Source organism: Lepidochelys olivacea (assembly GCF_965140295.1).
Source record: "Lepidochelys olivacea isolate rLepOli2 genome assembly, chromosome: 25".
NCBI classification, from domain to species: Eukaryota; Metazoa; Chordata; order Testudines; family Cheloniidae; genus Lepidochelys; species Lepidochelys olivacea.
In genome coordinates, this window is record NC_140435.1 from 18,563,929 (window position 1) to 18,581,889 (window position 17,961).

A 17,961-nucleotide genomic window follows, 5' to 3' on the forward strand; every position below is an offset into this window, starting at 1 on the left:
CAGATCCTTGGGGGGGCCATTTCCGTTAGAAGCCCCGAGGGGTCCTTGTTTTGGTTGACGCATGTGCTGGGGTAGTTCACAGCTACATTAGCAGTTGAGGAGTTTGTGGCAGAGACCTGAGTTTGCTTTGTGCTGAAGCTGGGTGGACTCTCAGCCGAGGAGTCTGGACTAGAGCTTGCCCTGGGTTAGCCCCTCCACGCTGGGGAGGAAGCAGGACTTGAGGCGCATGCTGAGTGTTGGCTGGTGCCTTGCTCCAGTTCACTCCAGCAGCTGGGAAGGAGGGAGACAAAGGTGGTGATGAGCAGAGGAAGCAGAGGCCCTTGTGCAGGCACGGCTGAGAGCAGCGTTCCAGGGAGGAACTGGCCACACGCGTGTGGCTTCCCCAGGCTGGTAGCCGTAAGGCTCCTGCGAGCTGGGCTCCCGCTCCATCTAGGACTCGGAGCGCAGCTATGGGGGCTGCAGAGAGCCGTCCCACCTCCAGTGTGAGCCACAGGGGCTCCATGCAAAGGGCTGCTGTTTGGGGGCCCGTCTGTCACACCTTCCATTTTCCCAATGGTCTCTTTCCTGCCCCACTGAACCTGGGGAGCAGAGTCGCCTCTTTCCACACCCAGAGGCTGTGCCCAGTGCTACGGACCTGGCATTCTCCACTCGCAGATGCTGCTTGCTGTGTCTCCACCAACTGTTCAGACCCTGAATATCCATCGCTTGCCAGCAACAGGCTTCAGAAACGTCATCATGGGTCTGGATCCCTGACGGTTCTGTGGGGCTCGGTCCTGTTTCCACTGGCACAGAACTGCTGCCACACCTGGAACGGACTGGCCCCCGTGCTGCCCATCCCCCCAAGGGCCCCGGCCTGAATGGGCTGTGGGGCTCGAACTCCCCTTAGCAGGGTTGGGGGTGTGGGGAATAGCGGACACCAGCTGCCCATGTCACTGGGTAATCAAAGGGCATCAGTCTTCAGGACTGTCCCCACACGGCACCTCTCATGAGCCCTGGCAGGGGCTGCAAGGATCACAGCAAGGGCAGCCTGAGCCTTTGGCCAAGTCAAAGGGGCGAGGGGGAAACGCAGTATTGTCTAGGCCCCTCGTACCGGCCCTTTGCAGACAAAGTGCAGGAAGGTCTGGGGAGAGCAGGGGCATTGCCTGGGGGGCTGGAGGGGCTGAGCTCTGAGGGGATCGGGAAGGAACTCTGCCTAGTTTGGCCAAGCAGCAGCAGCCCACGGGGTTCGATGGGGCGCTTTGCTGAGGGCAAGGCCAGAGGGACGGAATGAAGATGCAGAGACTCGAGGTGGGTAGCAGGAAGGCTTTAGGCCGTGATGGGGCTCTCCAGGGCGGGATGAGGGGAGCTGTGCCTGGAGTCATACAGCCTTGCTCTGGGTGCTGCCCTGGGGAGCAGGCTGTAGGAGCAGCTTTGTGCTGGCTGGGTGATGGGTTGGGTGGAATGGGCCTCTTCCCCCTTGTTGACTTCCGGGTGTAACGTACCCCGGGTATGTGCCGGGATAGAAAGCCCGGGCCTGTGGTCTGCTGGGCCTCGTGGCTTCCGGCTTGTGAACAGGGCAGGGAGATCCTGTAGAATAGCTAGGTCTGGGAGAGGCTGGATCAGAGAGCCCAGCTGGCTTGGGGCTGGTGTCCTCTGCCGGGTCCAACTTCCTGCATCAGCCGCATTGGTGGGTGGCATGTGCTGTGATCACCCCCAGCTGCCAGTGGGGAAACATGGGGCAGGGCCCAGGCTCAGGCAGGGCTGCGGTCTCAGGGTTATCCTAAAACAGCATGGCAGAGAGGAGCATGTTTAAAATCTGACCAATCCGTTCTGGGTATGCGTAGACCTGGATTCTGTTCCCAGCTCTCTGGTCACTCCGCCCTCGCTGAGAAACCTTGTACCTTCGTTCCAGGGTGCTGGACGCTGCAGTACTCCGTTGCGAATGACACCAGATATGACCCACCGGAAGGGCACCCCCATGAGCCTCCCCCCTCCCCATTGCAGGGCAGAAAGGGTGGGCATATCTGGGTGCCATTTCTGGTGCTTCACGGTGCCCGCCCATGTTACTGCACCCAGAGGGGTGATGGGCTGCGATACTGCATGACGTGGCCTCGCTCTGACCTCCCAGAAGCTGGTGGTGGGGTCTCTCTGGGTCTGAGCGGGGAGCAGCCACCCTGGTGACTCCATGGGGCCGAGCATGCCTGAATCCCCCAGGAAGCACGTACGCCCCCAGCCCAGCTCTGCCGTATGCTTCCCTTTGCAGATGGCTTCCGCTACCGACTCCCGCTATGGCCAGAAGGAATCCTCGGATCAGAACTTCGACTACATGTTCAAGATCCTGATCATCGGGAACAGCAGCGTGGGGAAGACCTCATTCCTGTTCCGGTACGCTGATGACTCCTTCACTCCCGCCTTCGTCAGCACCGTGGGCATCGACTTCAAAGTCAAAACCATCTACAGGAACGACAAGCGCATCAAGCTGCAGATCTGGGTAGGGGCTGTGGTCGCAGCAGGTGCTGGGGGTTGTGGGATGCAGTGAGGGGGGCTCTGTGCTGCTGTATGTCACAGGAGATGTGCACTGAAACCTCCCTGGCCCAGCCAGCTGCTCCAGGGCTGGGGTGATAACCCAGAGTCCTAGCCAGGCCTCAGTCCGGGGAGTCCTGTTCAGCCACCCTCAACTTCCCTGTGGCTTAGACTGGCCCTCCGGCCTTGGCTGCTGCATGGTGTGCCTGGTGTGTTCTCCCCAGGCCGTCAGTGGGCACCATGGGATCGGTGCTTGCTGGGGGAGATGTTCACGAAGTGATAACCAGCCCGGAGTGTTTTCCGAAGGTCGGACATCACATGGGTGATGCCGGTTCTGGTTTCTTTTACGCTCTTTCCCCCCAGGACACAGGTTGCTAACTAACCACTTCCACGAAGTGTGAGCATCCTGCATCTGCTGCTAGCCCCGCGGCGGCCTGGCAGAGTGGCCCTCAGAAGAGGGGTCCTGGTGTGCTGTGTACACCCTGGGACTGTGGTCCGCGTGGGACAGCGGCAGTGAGAAGAGGCTTGGACGGGTGGTGGCTGTGGCCATGCTGTCTCCTAGAACCTGAGCACCCCGCGTAGGCTCAGGGCTGTTCTAAAGCCCAGCTCTACAGCATGGCCTTTCCCAGCTCCTCCACCGAGCCGCTGCAGAGCAAGCCTGGGCTGCCCCTTGCTCTGCACCCAGGCTGTCAGCTCCACCTTGATTCACCTTGGCCCCCTCCACCCCCCCACTCTCACACACACACAGCCTCTGGAAGGAGCCATTAGCCCAAGGCCTTGGCTCCAGAACGCTCAGAGGTGGCCTCACGCTCCGCAGCGCCGTGTGCTGACAGGCTCCCTGCCTCCCCGGGCACAAAGCGTCAACACAGAAGCGCCCAGAACAGTCTCAGCAGCAGAGATGAGGGAGTAGCCGGAGTGACAGATTTAGCTGCGGTGGCTTTGCCCTCGTTCCCGTGGGATGTAAATGCAGCTTCGTGGCTCTGAGCTGCCTGCCGCAGCGATGAAAGGCTCTGGGTGGTGGAACCAGAGAAGCGATGAGCCTGGTGACTCTTGGAGAGCGGGGAGGGGTCTCTTGGGCACACGTGCCAGTTCCCAGCCTAATGAAGCCACTGCCTGGGAGTGCAGAGTGGGGGTTAATTTTCAGGAGAGCCGAGTTCGGGGTTCTTTGCTGGGGCTGCGTTCAGCTCCCCCGGTAGCATTGAAGGCAGCAGAACGGTCCCTTGCTGGGAGGGGAGCCCCTGTCTGACACTGAACCGCTTCAGGGCGGCTGTCTGAACATTGGGGCACGCGGGGGGTGTTCCTGCCCCTGCCTGCTGGGCTTTGCCCTGTAAATTTTGTGGCTTCCTGTTTTCTTCCCTGGGCTCCTCTGGTCCGTCTGTCCTCTGTCAGGGTGCGTAGGGAGGGGCTTCTCCAGCCTTGCTTCAGGCTGCTCTTTGCAAACTCGGTGAGCTGGGCTGTTCACGCAGACATGTGGCTAATCGCCGGGCACCCCACTCCCACAGGCTCATCTGAAACGAAGGGCTCCCCCTTCCCATTCAACGGCAGGCGAATGAGAAGCTGGTGTGTCGGGAGTGCCTGGGCCTGCCTCTCCCTACAGGCCTCCCTGAGACAGGACAGTCCCAGCCCCTATTGGCCGCTCTGCAGCTGAGCCCTGCTTGGGTCCTGCTCCTCGGCATTGACATGATCCTGGCAAGGCAGCTGGCATCTGCTGTCAGTGCCTCCCAGCATGCCCTGCAGCCAGGGGTGGCCCAAAGGGAAAGGGTAGATCTGCAGAGAATTTGGAAATTCTTTGATTGGAAGAATCATAAAATAATTCAAATATAAAACCAGAGACATGGCGATTCCAGTGGGATCAGAGCGGAAATCGGGAACCGGTCTCTTGGCCAGGCTGAGACTCTTAGCGAATCCACCCCAAAGTCTCCCCCTTCATCTGCTTGAAACCCAGCCCTGGAGAGAGACGGGTTCCATTAACGCACCTCTCCTCTCCTGAGCAGCGATGCCATGGCAGGTCTGCCAGTCCCCGTCTCTGCCTCGTGTGCTTCAGGTGGTCCAGGGTTGCCCACTGGGGACGGGGAGCTCCTCCAACCCAAGAGACCCCTGGGTGGGGATGGCAAGTTACTTGGCACAGTAGCGCTGCAGTCGGCCAGCCACTGGGGTGGTTTTGTTATACAGTTAGTTACCTAGTAGTTAGAGTAGGGACTTACCCAGGAGTCCCTGGTTCTGTTCCCAGCCCTGCCACTCACTTGGCTCATGTGGCCTCTCTGACTCTGTTTCCCCATCTGTGAAATGGGCAGGAATCTTTCCCACCCCCACCGAGGAGTCGGGGCTGGTGATTGTCTGAAGTGCTTGGAGCTGCCCACGGGTGTCGCTTTACCGGCTGGTAAACATCTTGCTTCTACTGCCCTCAGTGCTCGGGGTGGATTTCTCCTCTCCATGGCCTGCCCTGCAGCACCTGTTCCGCAGGCCGACAGCCACGGGGGTTTCCAGGCCCTGCACTGCTCCGGAGCACTGGGTTGAACTGTCCAGGCAAATAAGCAGGGGCTTCTGCCAAGCTCCTGGGGCCTGTGGGTCCCAAATAACGGAGCGGAGCGATGACTAAACTCCCTGGATCCTGCCCTCCACCCCCGCCCCTACCAGCACTTGTGGGAGCTCTGGGTCAGATCTTGCTAGGAGGCAAAAAATGCCCAGGTAGGGCCACTCGGGACTCCTGCTGCCAGGAACCAGGGGGCCAAAGCCAGACTGTGAGGTGCTTCCCCACCTCTGCCTGTCCCTGCGGGGAGGTCTGGGGCAGGGCACCCTCCACATGGATCCCCAGGGCAGGGTCTGGCCAAATGTCTCGGGTGGGTGCTGTGGCTCGCAGCCCTGCTCAGACCCCGGGCTTCTTTCCTGGGCCCGGGGCCGGCCGGCTTCTTCCCAAACTGAGCACACCGCTTTGGCCCTGAGCCAGACTCCTGCAGGTCGGAGCCACTGCGCCGGCTGCACCCCGCTCTGCTCGCCGCAGTGGCTGGAGGGAGTGCAGGAGCTGAAGGCATGTGCATGCAGGGGCGGGGCACTTTGGCAAGAGGCGTGTGCATGCGGGGGGAGCTGTGGCGTCCCGAAGCACACGTGTCTGGGATGCATCAGCAGTGGCTGGAGGCCTGGGGCAGGGTCGGTGGGGGTCCGTGGGGCCATGGAGGAGGTGTCTGCAGGCATCGCTCTGACAGTGACCGGGCCCCAGCCCTGCCCTTGGTGCAGCCGCATGCAGGGCTGGGAAGGGAGGGCCTGGGCCCACCAGCTCTGGGTGCGAGAGCTGCCCGCAGGAGGCGGCAAACCACAGCCTGTCCCTGGAGCTGGGTGCACAGTGTGGGACCAAGGCTCCCTTTGGCACGGGGACAGGTTGCCATGGTGAATCGCAGGCAGCTCCACTGCAGGCCTGGCTGAGCCTCCCAGCTGTCCTGGGAAACCCCAGAGACAGGGATTCGCGGTTCCTCTTCCCCCTGCTCCTTGGCAGGGCTCCCTGGAGGCCCCGTCCCCCTCCCCACCCCCATAGCACACGCAGGGTTGCTTGGGTGTGATCTCACTGCCAGGCTTGGGAGGGGATGTGTGGGAGAGGCGCTCTGCCGTGTCCCACACTCTCCCAGCCCAGGAGACGCCGAATGGGGAAGGGGGGCGCACTGGCTTGGCCCCGTGCCCTAGATCATTCTGGGTGGGGGTCAGCAGCCCTGGGAGAAAGTTCCAGAGACTTGGCTAAACATTGGATTTTCCTTCTTTAAATCTCAGAGGCAGGATCCGTCTCCTCCCGTCTCGCAGTGCTGGAGCTCCGGGGCCCGGGCGGGGGGTGCACAGAAGTTAGGGTGAGTTCCCACATGCTTCCTGCTGCTCCCAAGTGACCCTGCTCTGGTCTCCCCAGGACACCGCGGGCCAGGAGAGGTACCGGACCATCACCACCGCCTACTACCGGGGGGCCATGGGCTTCATCCTGATGTACGACATCACCAACGAGGAGTCCTTCAACGCTGTGCAGGACTGGTGAGCGGGTGGCTCTGAGGGCACCGGGAAGGGAAAGCAACACTGAGCCTTGGCCAGTGCCAAGACGGGGCCAGCGTCTCGTTAGCAGAGCCAGTGAGGATGGGGGAGAGGGGGAGGGAGCCTCTCCATCGTGCAGAGCCAGCTTCTCACTGCCGTCACTTTAGCCATGCTGGGACCCGGCAACCAGGCCACTCAGCAGATGTCTAACTGCGCTTCTGCCCAGCCCCAGTCCCGAACTGGACTGTGTAGCCGGGACCCCTCCCCCAGGCCATGTCTGCATGCCCACGGACTGTGGTCCCGCTGGGAGCACTCCCTGCGTGTGACTCTCTCTGCCGCCAGCTGGTCACCAGGTGCCCTCTAGGGCCTGCTCCGCTGCAGAGCCGTGCTCCTAAGGGGCTGCTGTCTTCTCGAAGCTTGCCAAGATGTTCCCCCACTTACAGTCTTCCTCTGCTAAGGAAACTCCCCCCACACGCACATTTGGCACCTGCACCCCCTGCCTCCTCCTAGGGCTGCAGCTTGGACTCTGCACAGCTGCTGCTGGCTGCTTTTCCGCTGCGGCCCCCACCCCATTTGAAGTGGGTGTTTCCTACATCTGGGTAAATACTTCTCTGCGGGGTGGAGCTGGCCTGGCCTGCGATGCCCCCAGCTCTTGTCGCCCAGAGACAGGGCAAGGTTTGCTGCCTGGAGCTTCTCCCTCCTCTGCGCACTGCGATTCCTGCCTCTGCCCAGGTTTGAGGGGACAGGGGCTGCTTGTAATGCAGCCAGCATGGCTCCCCCCACAGGGTGGTCCCCAGCCTTGAGTACTGTGCTGTCAGCAGCCTGGCTAATAACCCGCCCGCGTGGGCTGTCTCTGCACCTGAGCCAAACGAAGTGCAGCCCTTGCAGAAATTCTGGGCCAGGAGCCGCCTCCTCCCCCAGCCCACGGCAGCGAGATGAGTTCAGAGCCCCCAGGAACACTTCTGCAGCAGGCTGGGAGAGCTGCCCTGAGCCAGGTGCCAAGGTGCCCCAAGCAGCCACTGACGGGCCATGTCCGTGGAACTAGTCCAGGCTCCAAGTGCGAGAGCTGGAATCTGGGCTGGAACGTGTCCCGTTGGCACTGAGCCTGGCTGGCTGTTTGGGCCGCCCACTACCTCCCCAATGCAAGACCGAAACAGCCCCCGAGTGCGTTCAGAGAGGGTCCTGTCAGTCTAGCGTGGCCTGGTTCCCACTTCCCCAGGCTCTGCTTTCAGCCCTGGATCACTGGGAATCTCTCAGAAATTCACCCTAGTGCCCTCCCCTCCCCGATGTTGCCCAGACCTGCTGTGTAGCTGGAGAGTCCCACGTACATGCAGAGTTCCTGGCCTTTAACTGAGCCTGTGCTGGGCCCTGCCAGCCCGTTCCGTGCATCTCGCGCTGCTGGTGGTAGGCTGCCTGGCTCTGGCTGTTGGTGACGGCGTCCAGAGCTCTCCCCCTAGGAGGCTGGTTCCCGGATGGGCAGTGACCGAAATCCTTTCCTGGCACTTGGTTCAGAGAACAGGTGGCGTGTTTTCAGCACACTCGCACGCAGCCCCCCAGGCATGCCCCTCATGGCAGTCTCTGCAGAGAAGCTGAAGCCCTGGACACCCCAGCTGGGCACGCTAGGGCTGGGGGCAGGCAAGTCGCAGAGTGGTTTGTGGGAGGAGGGGAGCCCAGCTTGCTCTGTTGCTGTCTATTCTGTGCTAGCCATGGGGTGTCCAGGCTGCTCGTCTGGCCCCTGCCCCAGCACTGGGGTTGAGCTTTTCCATCTCTGCTGTCCCCCTCTCCCCACTTCCTCTGCTCCCCTGTTCTCTGTGCACTGACCACCAATGCATCTTGCTACTGGTTTCTCTTCCCATTAGCTCTCTCTTTAGGTCTCTTCCTGCTTTGCTGGTTTCTTCACACTCTGTGGCTGCAGCTGTGGTGGATCTCTGACATGCCCTCTGGCAGTCTGGCTTTGATGGCTTGATTGAAATGGGGTGAAGGCGAAACTTCTCTGCTAAGAGGCTGGGGGGTGAAGGCCTCTTGCCACTGACCCAGAGAACCTGGCTTCAGTCTCTGGCTGGGATCTGGGACTTTTGGCCCAGAGTCTTTAAAAGTATTGATGTGTTGCTATGCTCAGCACTGCAATGCCTAACTGATTTAGGAGCCTAAATTGCATTACCTGTCAATGGGATTTTGGCTCCTAATGTGTGAATCACTTTTGAAAATGAGCTAAAGGCTCCTAAATCAAGTTAGGCATTGCAACGCTGAGCACAGCACCTTTGACAATCTGGGCCTTTGTCTATAACCAGCTGCCCACAGCCCTGCTGTCTGAATATTGTGATTATTTGTTCCCCTATTGCGGCTTTAAGGTCAACCCAGATCAAGACCTATTCCTGGGATAATGCACAGGTGCTACTGGTGGGTAACAAGTGCGACATGGAGGATGAGCGAGTTGTGGCGGCGGAGAGAGGGCGCCAGCTGGCGGAGCACCTGGGTAAGTGCTGGGTGCTGTGCACTGAGCCCCAGCCTAGGTAACGTGCCGACCCTGCAAGGTTCCGGTTGGCGCCGCTCGGGCCCTTTCAGGATTCAGTCTTATGTGAGCATCTGAGAGGGTTCCAGGCATTGCCGAGCTGTTGGGGCTTTGCGCTGCCTTGCACAAGAGCAGGTCAGAAGCACCGTGGGTAAGTCCTGGGCATGGGAAGGTTCTTTGGCCAGTTGAGCACCAGCATTTGCTGCCCCAAAAGGCATCTGGACGTCCTTGTGCTGAGAGATGGCCGTAACGGTGCCCTGCAGGCCTGGGCAGCATCTTTTAGGGGCCTGACAGGTGTGGGGAAGATGGGGGGTGCTGCACAGAGCTGTAACCCTGCAAGGGGACCTGTCTGTGCGAGTGCACACGCGCGTGTGTGGAGGCGGTGCGGTTGTGTGGCAGGCACAGGGGCTGTAACCCTGAGAGGGGACCTGTGTGTCTGTTTCTTTCCTGTAGAGTAATTTAATTGACTCATTGCACTTGCCATAATCCTGTCATTAAGTAGCAGCATGGCTTGTCTTCTAACAAAACTGTAATTGCCGAGCCAGCGCCAGTGTTTTCGACAACTGTTTCTATTATAATCTGTTATTATCACAACCGTATAAACCCTGCGTTTACTGCTGTAAAGTGGTTGGAAAACCAGTCGGCCTGGGTGGATTGAACAGCAGGTTGAACCCAGTTTAGAACGTGGGGCGAGTTTATGGATTTATAACTAAACCCTTTTCCCTGCAAAGTGTGCCATTAAAATTTAACAGCCCAGAGGAGGAGCTGTAAAACCCTTAAAAATTCAGAGACTTTCCATATTTATCATGCACATGACGAGAACTGTCTATAGCCAGCAGGAGCCTGAGTGGCCCCGGCCATGGACTCTGTCACCTACCTGGACGGGACTTGGGCAATCAATGTTAAGTTACCCCCACCCCACATCTTTAAACGGTCAGTCAAGACCCAACTGCTGATCAAAGAGGCGTGGGTATTTGCTGGGCTTTGTAAGGTGGGGTCCCTTGCATGTGGGTCTCACCTGGCTGCACAGAAAACACTCAGCTCTAGGGATGCTGAGCACTGATACTTGGTTCTAAGCTGGTGGAATCCCAGCCCCGGATCTCGGCTCTTGCCGTCAGAGATGCAAAGCTTGTAAAAATGCCTTCCCCTGACTGACCTAGTTAGCTTGAATCAGCAGCTCCTGTGATGGGGAGCAGGAGTCTGAGCTGAACATCCCGGGCCATTTAACAGAGCCGGGGGGTGACTTCGCTGGCCAGAGCGATGGTCCCCGGCTGCTGACGCTGCCTATGCAGCCCCTGCCTGCTGCTGAGGTTGCCTTGTTATTTTCCATGAACATTTGGGGCCATGTAAAAGTAATTACCTGGGACAGATTAATTTCCAGGGTCTTTAATTATCCCAGCTAAAAATACTTCCCAGGGCTTAGGAATCGTTTGGTAAGGTGCATTGCAGGGGCCCCTGTTGGTGAGCAAAGGCCCTGCCTTGCCCCAAGTCCCTCCCGGCTGCCAGTCTCACACTCTCCCATCTCTCTTTGGGCAGGTTTTGAGTTCTTCGAAGCCAGCGCAAAGGACAATATCAACGTCAAGCAGACATTCGAGCGGCTCGTCGACATTATCTGCGAGAAGATGTCCGAGTCCCTAGACACGGCAGACCCAGCAGTGACTGGTGCGAAACAAGGGCCGCAGCTGACTGACCAGCAAGCACCCCCCCACCAGGACTGTGCCTGTTAGAGACTGCAGGACGGCCCCCTCTGCCCGCGTAGGCCACATCACCCCTCCAAGTAACCAGTGCCCTAGTTACGCTCAGTTGTGCTCCCACTTGAACACCCCAATCACGAGGTCTGGTGGGATGGCCCATAGCGAGGAGTTGTCTGTCCGCTCTCACCTGGCAGGATTTGAAAGGGCTCTGGCCACCCTCTCAGAGTCTGCAGGTTCCGTGGGGCGTCACCCTGCCCTCCCCGTGCCCTCCAGTTTTCCAACCTGGGATGGTAGGAGAAACTTTTTTGTTGTTTGCTTTTAACTATTTCCTGATTGTGCCCCCTTGTTTATAGATAATTGTCTATCTTGCTGGAAGGGGGGAGGGGTTAATTGCAGAATCCTGCATTAACCAGCTGACTCAGCTTGGCCAATGTGTTCCTTACTTTCTTCCTTCCTTCCCAGCTGGATCCCTGCTGCTGGGTGGTGGGAGGAGCCCTGCTCAGGGGACAGCAGCTTAAAGGACTAGAGTCCACCTGGTCCTGAACAAACAGCCCTGCCCCATGGAACCAGAGACCTGCTCCCTTCGCTGTAGTGCTGCTGAGGGGGTGACACACTGGGGTTGCATCGGGGCAGATGTGGATTTTAACCTTGACAATTCAATCACTTCCTAAACGGTGCGTCTAGATCCCAGTAAGGCATTAGTGCAGGTGGTTTGTTCTTCATAGAGATGTGTTCCAGCCCTGTCTTTACACCTCCCCTTAACTTCTCCTTGCTAGCACAGAGGCCTTGGCCGATAACGCTGGCTGGCTGAAGAGCCGCTTGACTTTCATTCCTCTGCTGCTCTGTTCTCCCCCACCAAGGATGGCTAGTTCCTGACTATTGTATAAATAGATGCTAATTTATGCTCCTGCTGTCTTCCTCCTTGTACATAAAAACAACCTTCCTGTAAATAGAAGTAGTGAGTGACCATGGTGTGACATGCTGTGCTGTGATTGTGCAGATGTATTTATTTTATCAGTGTGGTATGAACCTGCTTGTGAATATCACTTTTAAATCTATTATTTAAAAACAAAGCTGAGTAAGGGCCAAGGCACTCCTGTACCAAACTAGCCCCAGCCCGGTGGTGGATGACCAATGGAAACCTCGTGCTAGAGGAAAAACTTTGATGGTTTGCCTCAAGCAAAGAAACAAGCCACCGAACTGCTGCCCCATTCCATGCTGGGGGTGGGGTTGACACCCCACCTGCCCCAGGATGTCGCACTAGCAGCTGAAGGGTGCTAGTTTGCTACAGGCCTCGCTGTTCCTTGTCTGTTACTATAGTAATGTGTTATTGTAGAGACTGTGAAGCAGTAGATCGAATTCTATCAATGCCCAAACCTGGTGCGTTGCTTCCCTCTATTTATTTTTCTTGGCGAACTCTCTCTATTTCGCAGGTACGCACATCCAGCCTCCTGTTTTTGTGATGTTTACTGTAAAAATGTCAAAAGTGTCAAAGTAAAATTTCCTAAAGATCACTGTATCCAAGAGCTGGTGTGAAGAAATAAATCAATGCTAATCACAAGTCCTTCAGGCTCATTTTCCGCAGCCCCATGGGGTGAGGGTCAGGAGCTAGTCCTAGAGCAGAGGTGCCCGAGCACCATACCACTGCACTAGTTCACCTGTCCTGGAACGTCCTTGCTCTGCGAGGCCTAACGGGGACTAGCCCACTCTAGTCTGTGGCGGGAAGGGACCCCATCTACTCCTTAAGCCTGGACTGGGGGCTCTTTCTACAAAGCTGGATCTGACTGATCCAGGGTCCCTTCTCAAGCCTGAGGCGTCTGATTGCCTTGCTGAGGCCAAGCTTAGATCAGTGTTTTCAGACACTCAACCTGGCTGCAAGGAAGACCAAATATCTGGTTTCTTAATTAACATTCACCAATCCCATGGTTCTAGTTTTAAGTGAGTAGCCTCCCCACCCCCCTTCCCAACGGGTGAGCTTTAAATTCCCACTGTGGGACACAGTTACTGTTTCAAAAGACAAGCTACATAATTAAGGTCTCATTTAATTATTTTTTAAGTGACATTTTGGTACATCACGGTTTCTAGCAAAATACAGTTTTCAGACACAGTGAGAATAAATTAAGTTGGTTCCAAGTCATGGGATTATTTTAAGGATCTTGGCTCACTTAGGGATGCCTGGCACCTTGGTTTCAGGTGCAAAACAGTAATGTGCAGCACCTGCCCCACTTCCGCAGAAGTCAGTGGAAGAATAAGAAACTTAGTTATATTAGGCAGCCTGTTGACACATGATTCTTCGTTTTAAAAAGTCACTGGGTTTGCGGCTAGCGAGTTAAATGCTAACTCAGAGAGAGACCCCCTCATGTTTCTCTTCCACACCCATCAGGATAGGTCAGCCACATGACAACGGTAGTGATTTGTCTCCAGGAAGCATTTTGTTCACTTGATCAAGCTATTTTTTCTGGTCTGCATGGGAGCCAGCTCCCTCCCCCAGGAACAGATGGAAACAGAGCAGCCATCCTTGCAAACAGCTTGTCAGCCCACAGTTTTCACCCCAGTGCGGTGGGGCTGAGTACTGCTCTTCAGCTCAGCCTCAGCACCGAGTGGCTGCTTGTGCTACAGACGCAAGAGAAGAAATTGACTGAACCATGATTCATTAAATGTTTGTTGGAGCAGCAAAGGCTCCAGCACAAGGGGTTAGGGGCTGGGGAGCTGACAGCAGCCTGCAATGGCCTGTCTGGGTAATACTGACCCTGTGTTTGAGATAGGAAAGGTATGTGTCCCAGCCCAAGGTCAACACGTTCACATATATCACCCGATACTTGGGAGGAAGGAACAGGAAGTTAATCACCTGAGCTGCTGGCCAGATGCACCAGTCTGCCTGGGAAAGAGAATCAAGTATTAAGAAAGGGGAGAAAAGGCTGAGGGGGCAGGGAAGCTATCAGGGATTCGGAGCAGCCTTACCTTGTAAAATTCCCAGAACTTCTCTCTGAGCTCGTCCCAGCTTTCCTCCAGCCTCTGCCCCTCCAGTAACCCCATCCCTGTGCAAGGCACAATTGGTTGCCGGTGAGTGAGCGAGCAGCCCTGGCCCCCTGCTTTACTAGTGTACCTTTGTTCCTGTCCCCTAGTGGTCATCCCGAAAGTTGTAGCAACCGATGAAGTGAGCTGTAGCTCACGAAAGCTCATGCTCAAATAAATTGGTTAGTCTCTAAGGTGCCACAAGTACTCCTTTTCTTTTTGCAAATACAAACTAACACGGCTGTTACTCTGAAACCTGTCATTGAGCCAGGGAGTGTGATCTTTAGTCTCAGCAGGCCAGGGACTTTGCTGGCTCAGCTATATGGGGAGCTTAGTAAGGCAGGGAGAAAAGGCAGTGGCCGTGCTTTCATCTAGTATGGCAGCCACTAACCCATACCTGCTGTGAGCTCTCTGTGTTTATCAGGACAGAACATGCCTCCCAAGGGCTCTGTTCTCCCTCTCAGCTCCATGGGGCAGTACAACCCCCCCATGCCCCAGCTAACGGGAAAACAGGACTGGCTGGAGGAGAGTGAGCTCTCTGAGTCATTGCAAATGCAGCTGCTTAATGCACATGTTGGAATAGAGCCTGGGCACTACACCCACTCCCCAGCCAAGGCAGGGAAACACTTCAGGGGGAAGGAGCAGGCCTGCTTGGTGCAGAAGGGTTTCAATGCTCCCCGACTGATGACTGTTGGAGAGGGCACATGTTTGAATAGTCTATTAGTAACATTTACATGAGAAAGTGATATTAAAAGTTTTACCCAGAAAATACCAGATTCCAAAGGCCGGAGATGCTACTATCTGGTCAATGAAGACTTTCTTCAGGACAATTTTAATTCCTTTTAATCCACTTGCAGGAAATGCTCTGTCTAACCAGAGATACCAGTAATGCACTAACGGGCCCATGCTGCAGCCAATAGCAAACATCCGAACTGCAACAAAATGCCACCTTATTAATAAATACAAATGCCCAGCACAATGCCATCATGCATTATTGACACAGCTCTGTAAGAATATCTGTCCCTTTACAAAAGGTGCATGTACCCTGCCTCACACAAGGACACAGAGACGCATGGAGATGATGGCAGATTTCAGTCTAGAATATTCTGAATGTTGCTTTGACTCCCTGCAAAAATGGCCTTAAAAACAGAATGGTTAAAACCGCAGCAGTTCCCCAAGGGTCGGATGTTGTTGGGAAGTTTGGCCCCAGCAGATGACAGACAGCTGCCACGGTTCACGCACAGAAGGAAGACTGACCTAATAAGCACTAGGCAGAGAGTAGGTATGATCCCCAGATCTACCACTACTAAGCAATGCTGGGGAACTCACCTCATCCTCTCTGGGCCTCGGTGCCCATCTTCCTTTTCTGTCTGGCTGTGACCTCTTCAGGGCAGACATTCTCACTTGCTATGTGTATGCGGCTTTACCCAGCAGAGTGGAGCCCCTTCGCTACCACAATACACATAATAAATAACAGAGTAGACCCCACATGCTGTTTCCAGCCCCCTACTCCCACCCAATGCTGCTGGCAATACAGGCCAAACAGCAGGAGAACTCTCAGGCTGGGCAGAGCCAGGCATGAAGATGCCCCTCATTTCATTTAAATGGATCAGAGGCAGCTGGTGGGTCCTTTCCGGAGGCAGAGGGAGACACTAGAGCCCTGTGAGTGGTATGTGCCCACCCCTCCTGTGGCACAACAGCTGGCTGTCAAACAAGCACACAGCAAACACACCTGTGCGGCCCAGCTCCCGCTTCCGCTCCGGGTCCTTCCTCATTTGCCACGTCTGCTGGACGGTGTCGCCAGTCGCCAGGAGAGCCCCGCAGCTCAGAGTGTTTGTAACCAGGAGCAACCGGCCTCTGAAAAAAGGCTTCCAATACCCCGAGAAGCCAACGAACATCTGTCTGCCACGGGCCAGCATCCTTCGCTCAGCAACAAACCCTCAGCAACCAGGTTGCACCAGCTGTGCCTGCGCCAAAGCGAAACAAAACGTCGGGGTGCTTGGCACTGCGCCAAACCGCTGCCATTGCCCTGGGCAGCCTAGCCTGCTCGTCCCCAGCTCTGTGCCCCACACGCCCACCACGAGTCCCTGCGCCCAGCTCCACACGAACCCCGGAGCGGGGGGCTCCCCTGATCTGCCGGGCCCCACCCGTCGCCCGCTCTGCACCCCAGAGCGCCAGCCTGCAGGGCCACACAGGCCTTGGGACGCCCCCTTCAGCCCGAAGTGCGTCTCCCCCTCCTCGCCACAGGCCCTCCCCCCACAAGTGTCCCGTGCCCCTCCCCCATAGCCCCTCCCCCACAAGTGTCCTGTACCCCCCCCCAACAGCCCCATGGCCCCTCCCAAGTGTCCTGTACCCCTCTCCCCACAGCCCCCTCCTGCCACAAGTGTCCCGTGCCCCTCCCCCACAGCCCCTCCCCTCACAGCCCCATGCCGCCCCCACGTGTCCTGTACCCCCCGCCCCTCCCCCCGGTGTGTGAAACGTCTCCATTTCCACCAGGTGCGGAGTGCAGCCCGGGTGGGGAGTCGCGGGGCAAAAGGCAGCACCGCGGGGGGGGGGCGTCCCGGGGGGGGTGGCGGGTCGCTCAAAGCCGGATCCGGGCGGCTCCCGCGGCCCCGCCCCACCTCAGGGCCCTGGACGCCCCCCCCGCCCCCGCCCCCTGACCCCGGAGGGTCCCGTCTCCTGGGTCGGCTCCGCTCAGCACCTCGCTCCTGCCGGCTCCCGCCGCGCCCCGCGCCCCGTCACGTGACGGCGCTGCGCCTTCCGCTTCCGGGGCCCGGCGGCCGAGGCGGAAGTGCCCTGGGCCCGCGGCCGGTAACCCTAACGGCCCCCCGCGCTTCCCGCCCCCCCGCTTCCCGCCATTTCCCGCCTGTGGCACCGGGGCCGGAGCAGCCGCACGGCGCCGGGCAGCGCCGAGCACGGGGACGGTACCGGGCCTGGCGGCGCAACTGGGCTCTCGGCCGCCCCCCGTCCCGGCTCCTGGCCCCCCCCGCTCCCCCAGGGGCTCTGTGACCCCCCCTCCCGGCTCCTGCCCCCCCAGGGGCTCTGTGCTGCCCCCCGCTCCCGGCTCCTGCTCCCCCTCCCGGCTCCTGGCCCCCCCGCTCCCCCAGGGGCTCTGTGACCCCCCCTCCCGGCTCCTGCCCCCCCAGGGGCTCTGTGACCTCCCCTCCCGGCTCCTGCACCCCCCGGGTCCCCCAGGGGCTCTGTGACCCCCCCCTCCTGGCTCCTGCCCCCCCCAGGGGCTCTGTGACCTCCCCTCCTGGCTCCTGCCCCCCTCCGCTCCCCCAGGGGCTCTGTGACCCCCCCATCCCAGTTCCTGACCCCCCGGCTGCCCCAGGGGCTCTGTGACCCCCCCACTCCCAGCTCCTGACCCCCCTTGCTCCCCCAGGGGCTCTGTGACCCCCCTGTCCCAGCTCCTGCCCCCCCTCGCTCCCCAAGGAGCTCTGTGACCCCTCCTGGCTCCGCCCCCTCCCCGCCCACTCCCCCTCCACTGCGCTCAGACAGGGGTGCTAGGGGCCCCCAGCCCAGCAGGGCGCGGAGCCTGGGCAGCTGCCGTTGAGCGTTCTGGTGCCCGTGGGCTCACGGCCTGCCCATGCGGCTGGTTGGGTGCACATCAGGCCGTCTGCGAGGGAGTCAGCTTCGCCCCGCCAAGGGCGGTCACAGGACATCACCGCACTGCAGAAGAGATTGCGCTTCTTCCCACCCAAGCAGCCCATCCCGTGGGCCCTCTGCCCACACCCAGCCAGGCAAGGCACCTGACCATGCGGTTCAGCGGGTGCTTTGGAGTCACCAAGAAGTGCTCAGCTTTTCCTTCCAGGCTGTGCCATTTGAGTTGCCCTCTTGTAACCGTTTCCTGGGTTGCCGAGTGCCTTCTCCTCCCGGCCACCCCCTCTGGAACACTTCTCACTTCCCCTCCTGTGGCCCTGGATGGGGAAGCAAGGAGCCAAAGGGGTACCCGTGGGTCCCGCTCAGGAGGTGAAGGACATCCCCTCTGTCCTGGTGATCCTCCCAGCTAAGCTGGGCAGTGCAAGGGCCTCAGCCTGTCAGCAGCTTAACTGCAGTTTGCAAGACCTTGCAAAGAGCCCCGTAGAAGGCCATGGGCCCCTGCTGCTAGGACTGGGCTCAGCAGCTACCACATCAGGGGTTAGGCAAATGCAAGGCTACTGCAGTAAAACCACAGGGAACTCGTGACAACACTTAAATACACTGAGCGTTTCCTGAGCTCAGTCCAGTGGA

At 58.4% G+C, this 17,961-nt stretch overlaps 2 protein-coding genes across 4 annotated transcripts in view; one reads left to right on the forward strand and one right to left on the reverse strand.

The window, feature by feature from the left end:
• Positions 1-12,274, forward strand: part of RAB3A (RAB3A, member RAS oncogene family) — a 30,526-nt gene extending 18,252 nt beyond the window's left edge. For both annotated transcript variants that reach the window (XM_084614819.1, XM_084614818.1), the window contains exons 2-5: positions 2,243-2,470; positions 6,392-6,510; positions 8,859-8,983; positions 10,556-12,274. In XM_084614819.1, the coding sequence (XP_084470945.1) occupies positions 2,243-2,470; positions 6,392-6,510; positions 8,859-8,983; positions 10,556-10,746 (663 nt within the window). In that variant the 3' untranslated portion in view covers positions 10,747-12,274. The remainder of the gene's footprint in view (positions 1-2,242; positions 2,471-6,391; positions 6,511-8,858; positions 8,984-10,555) is intronic.
• A 461-nt stretch (positions 12,275-12,735) lies between these two features.
• Positions 12,736-16,491, reverse strand: MPV17L2 (MPV17 mitochondrial inner membrane protein like 2). 2 transcript variants are annotated; one of them, XM_084614820.1, is made up of 6 exons: positions 16,430-16,491; positions 15,461-15,695; positions 14,490-14,660; positions 13,675-13,751; positions 13,463-13,591; positions 12,736-13,326 (listed from the first exon to the last, which is right to left on the reverse strand). In XM_084614820.1, the coding sequence occupies exons 2-6, from the start codon at positions 15,645-15,647 to the stop codon at positions 13,246-13,248; spliced, it is 645 nt and encodes a 214-aa protein (XP_084470946.1). In that variant the 5' UTR covers positions 15,648-15,695; positions 16,430-16,491; the 3' UTR covers positions 12,736-13,245. The 2 variants fall into 2 exon arrangements, with proteins under 2 accessions (XP_084470946.1, XP_084470947.1); XM_084614821.1 differs by having other exon boundaries at positions 16,390-16,439.
• Between the last annotated feature and the right edge of the window lie 1,470 nt (positions 16,492-17,961).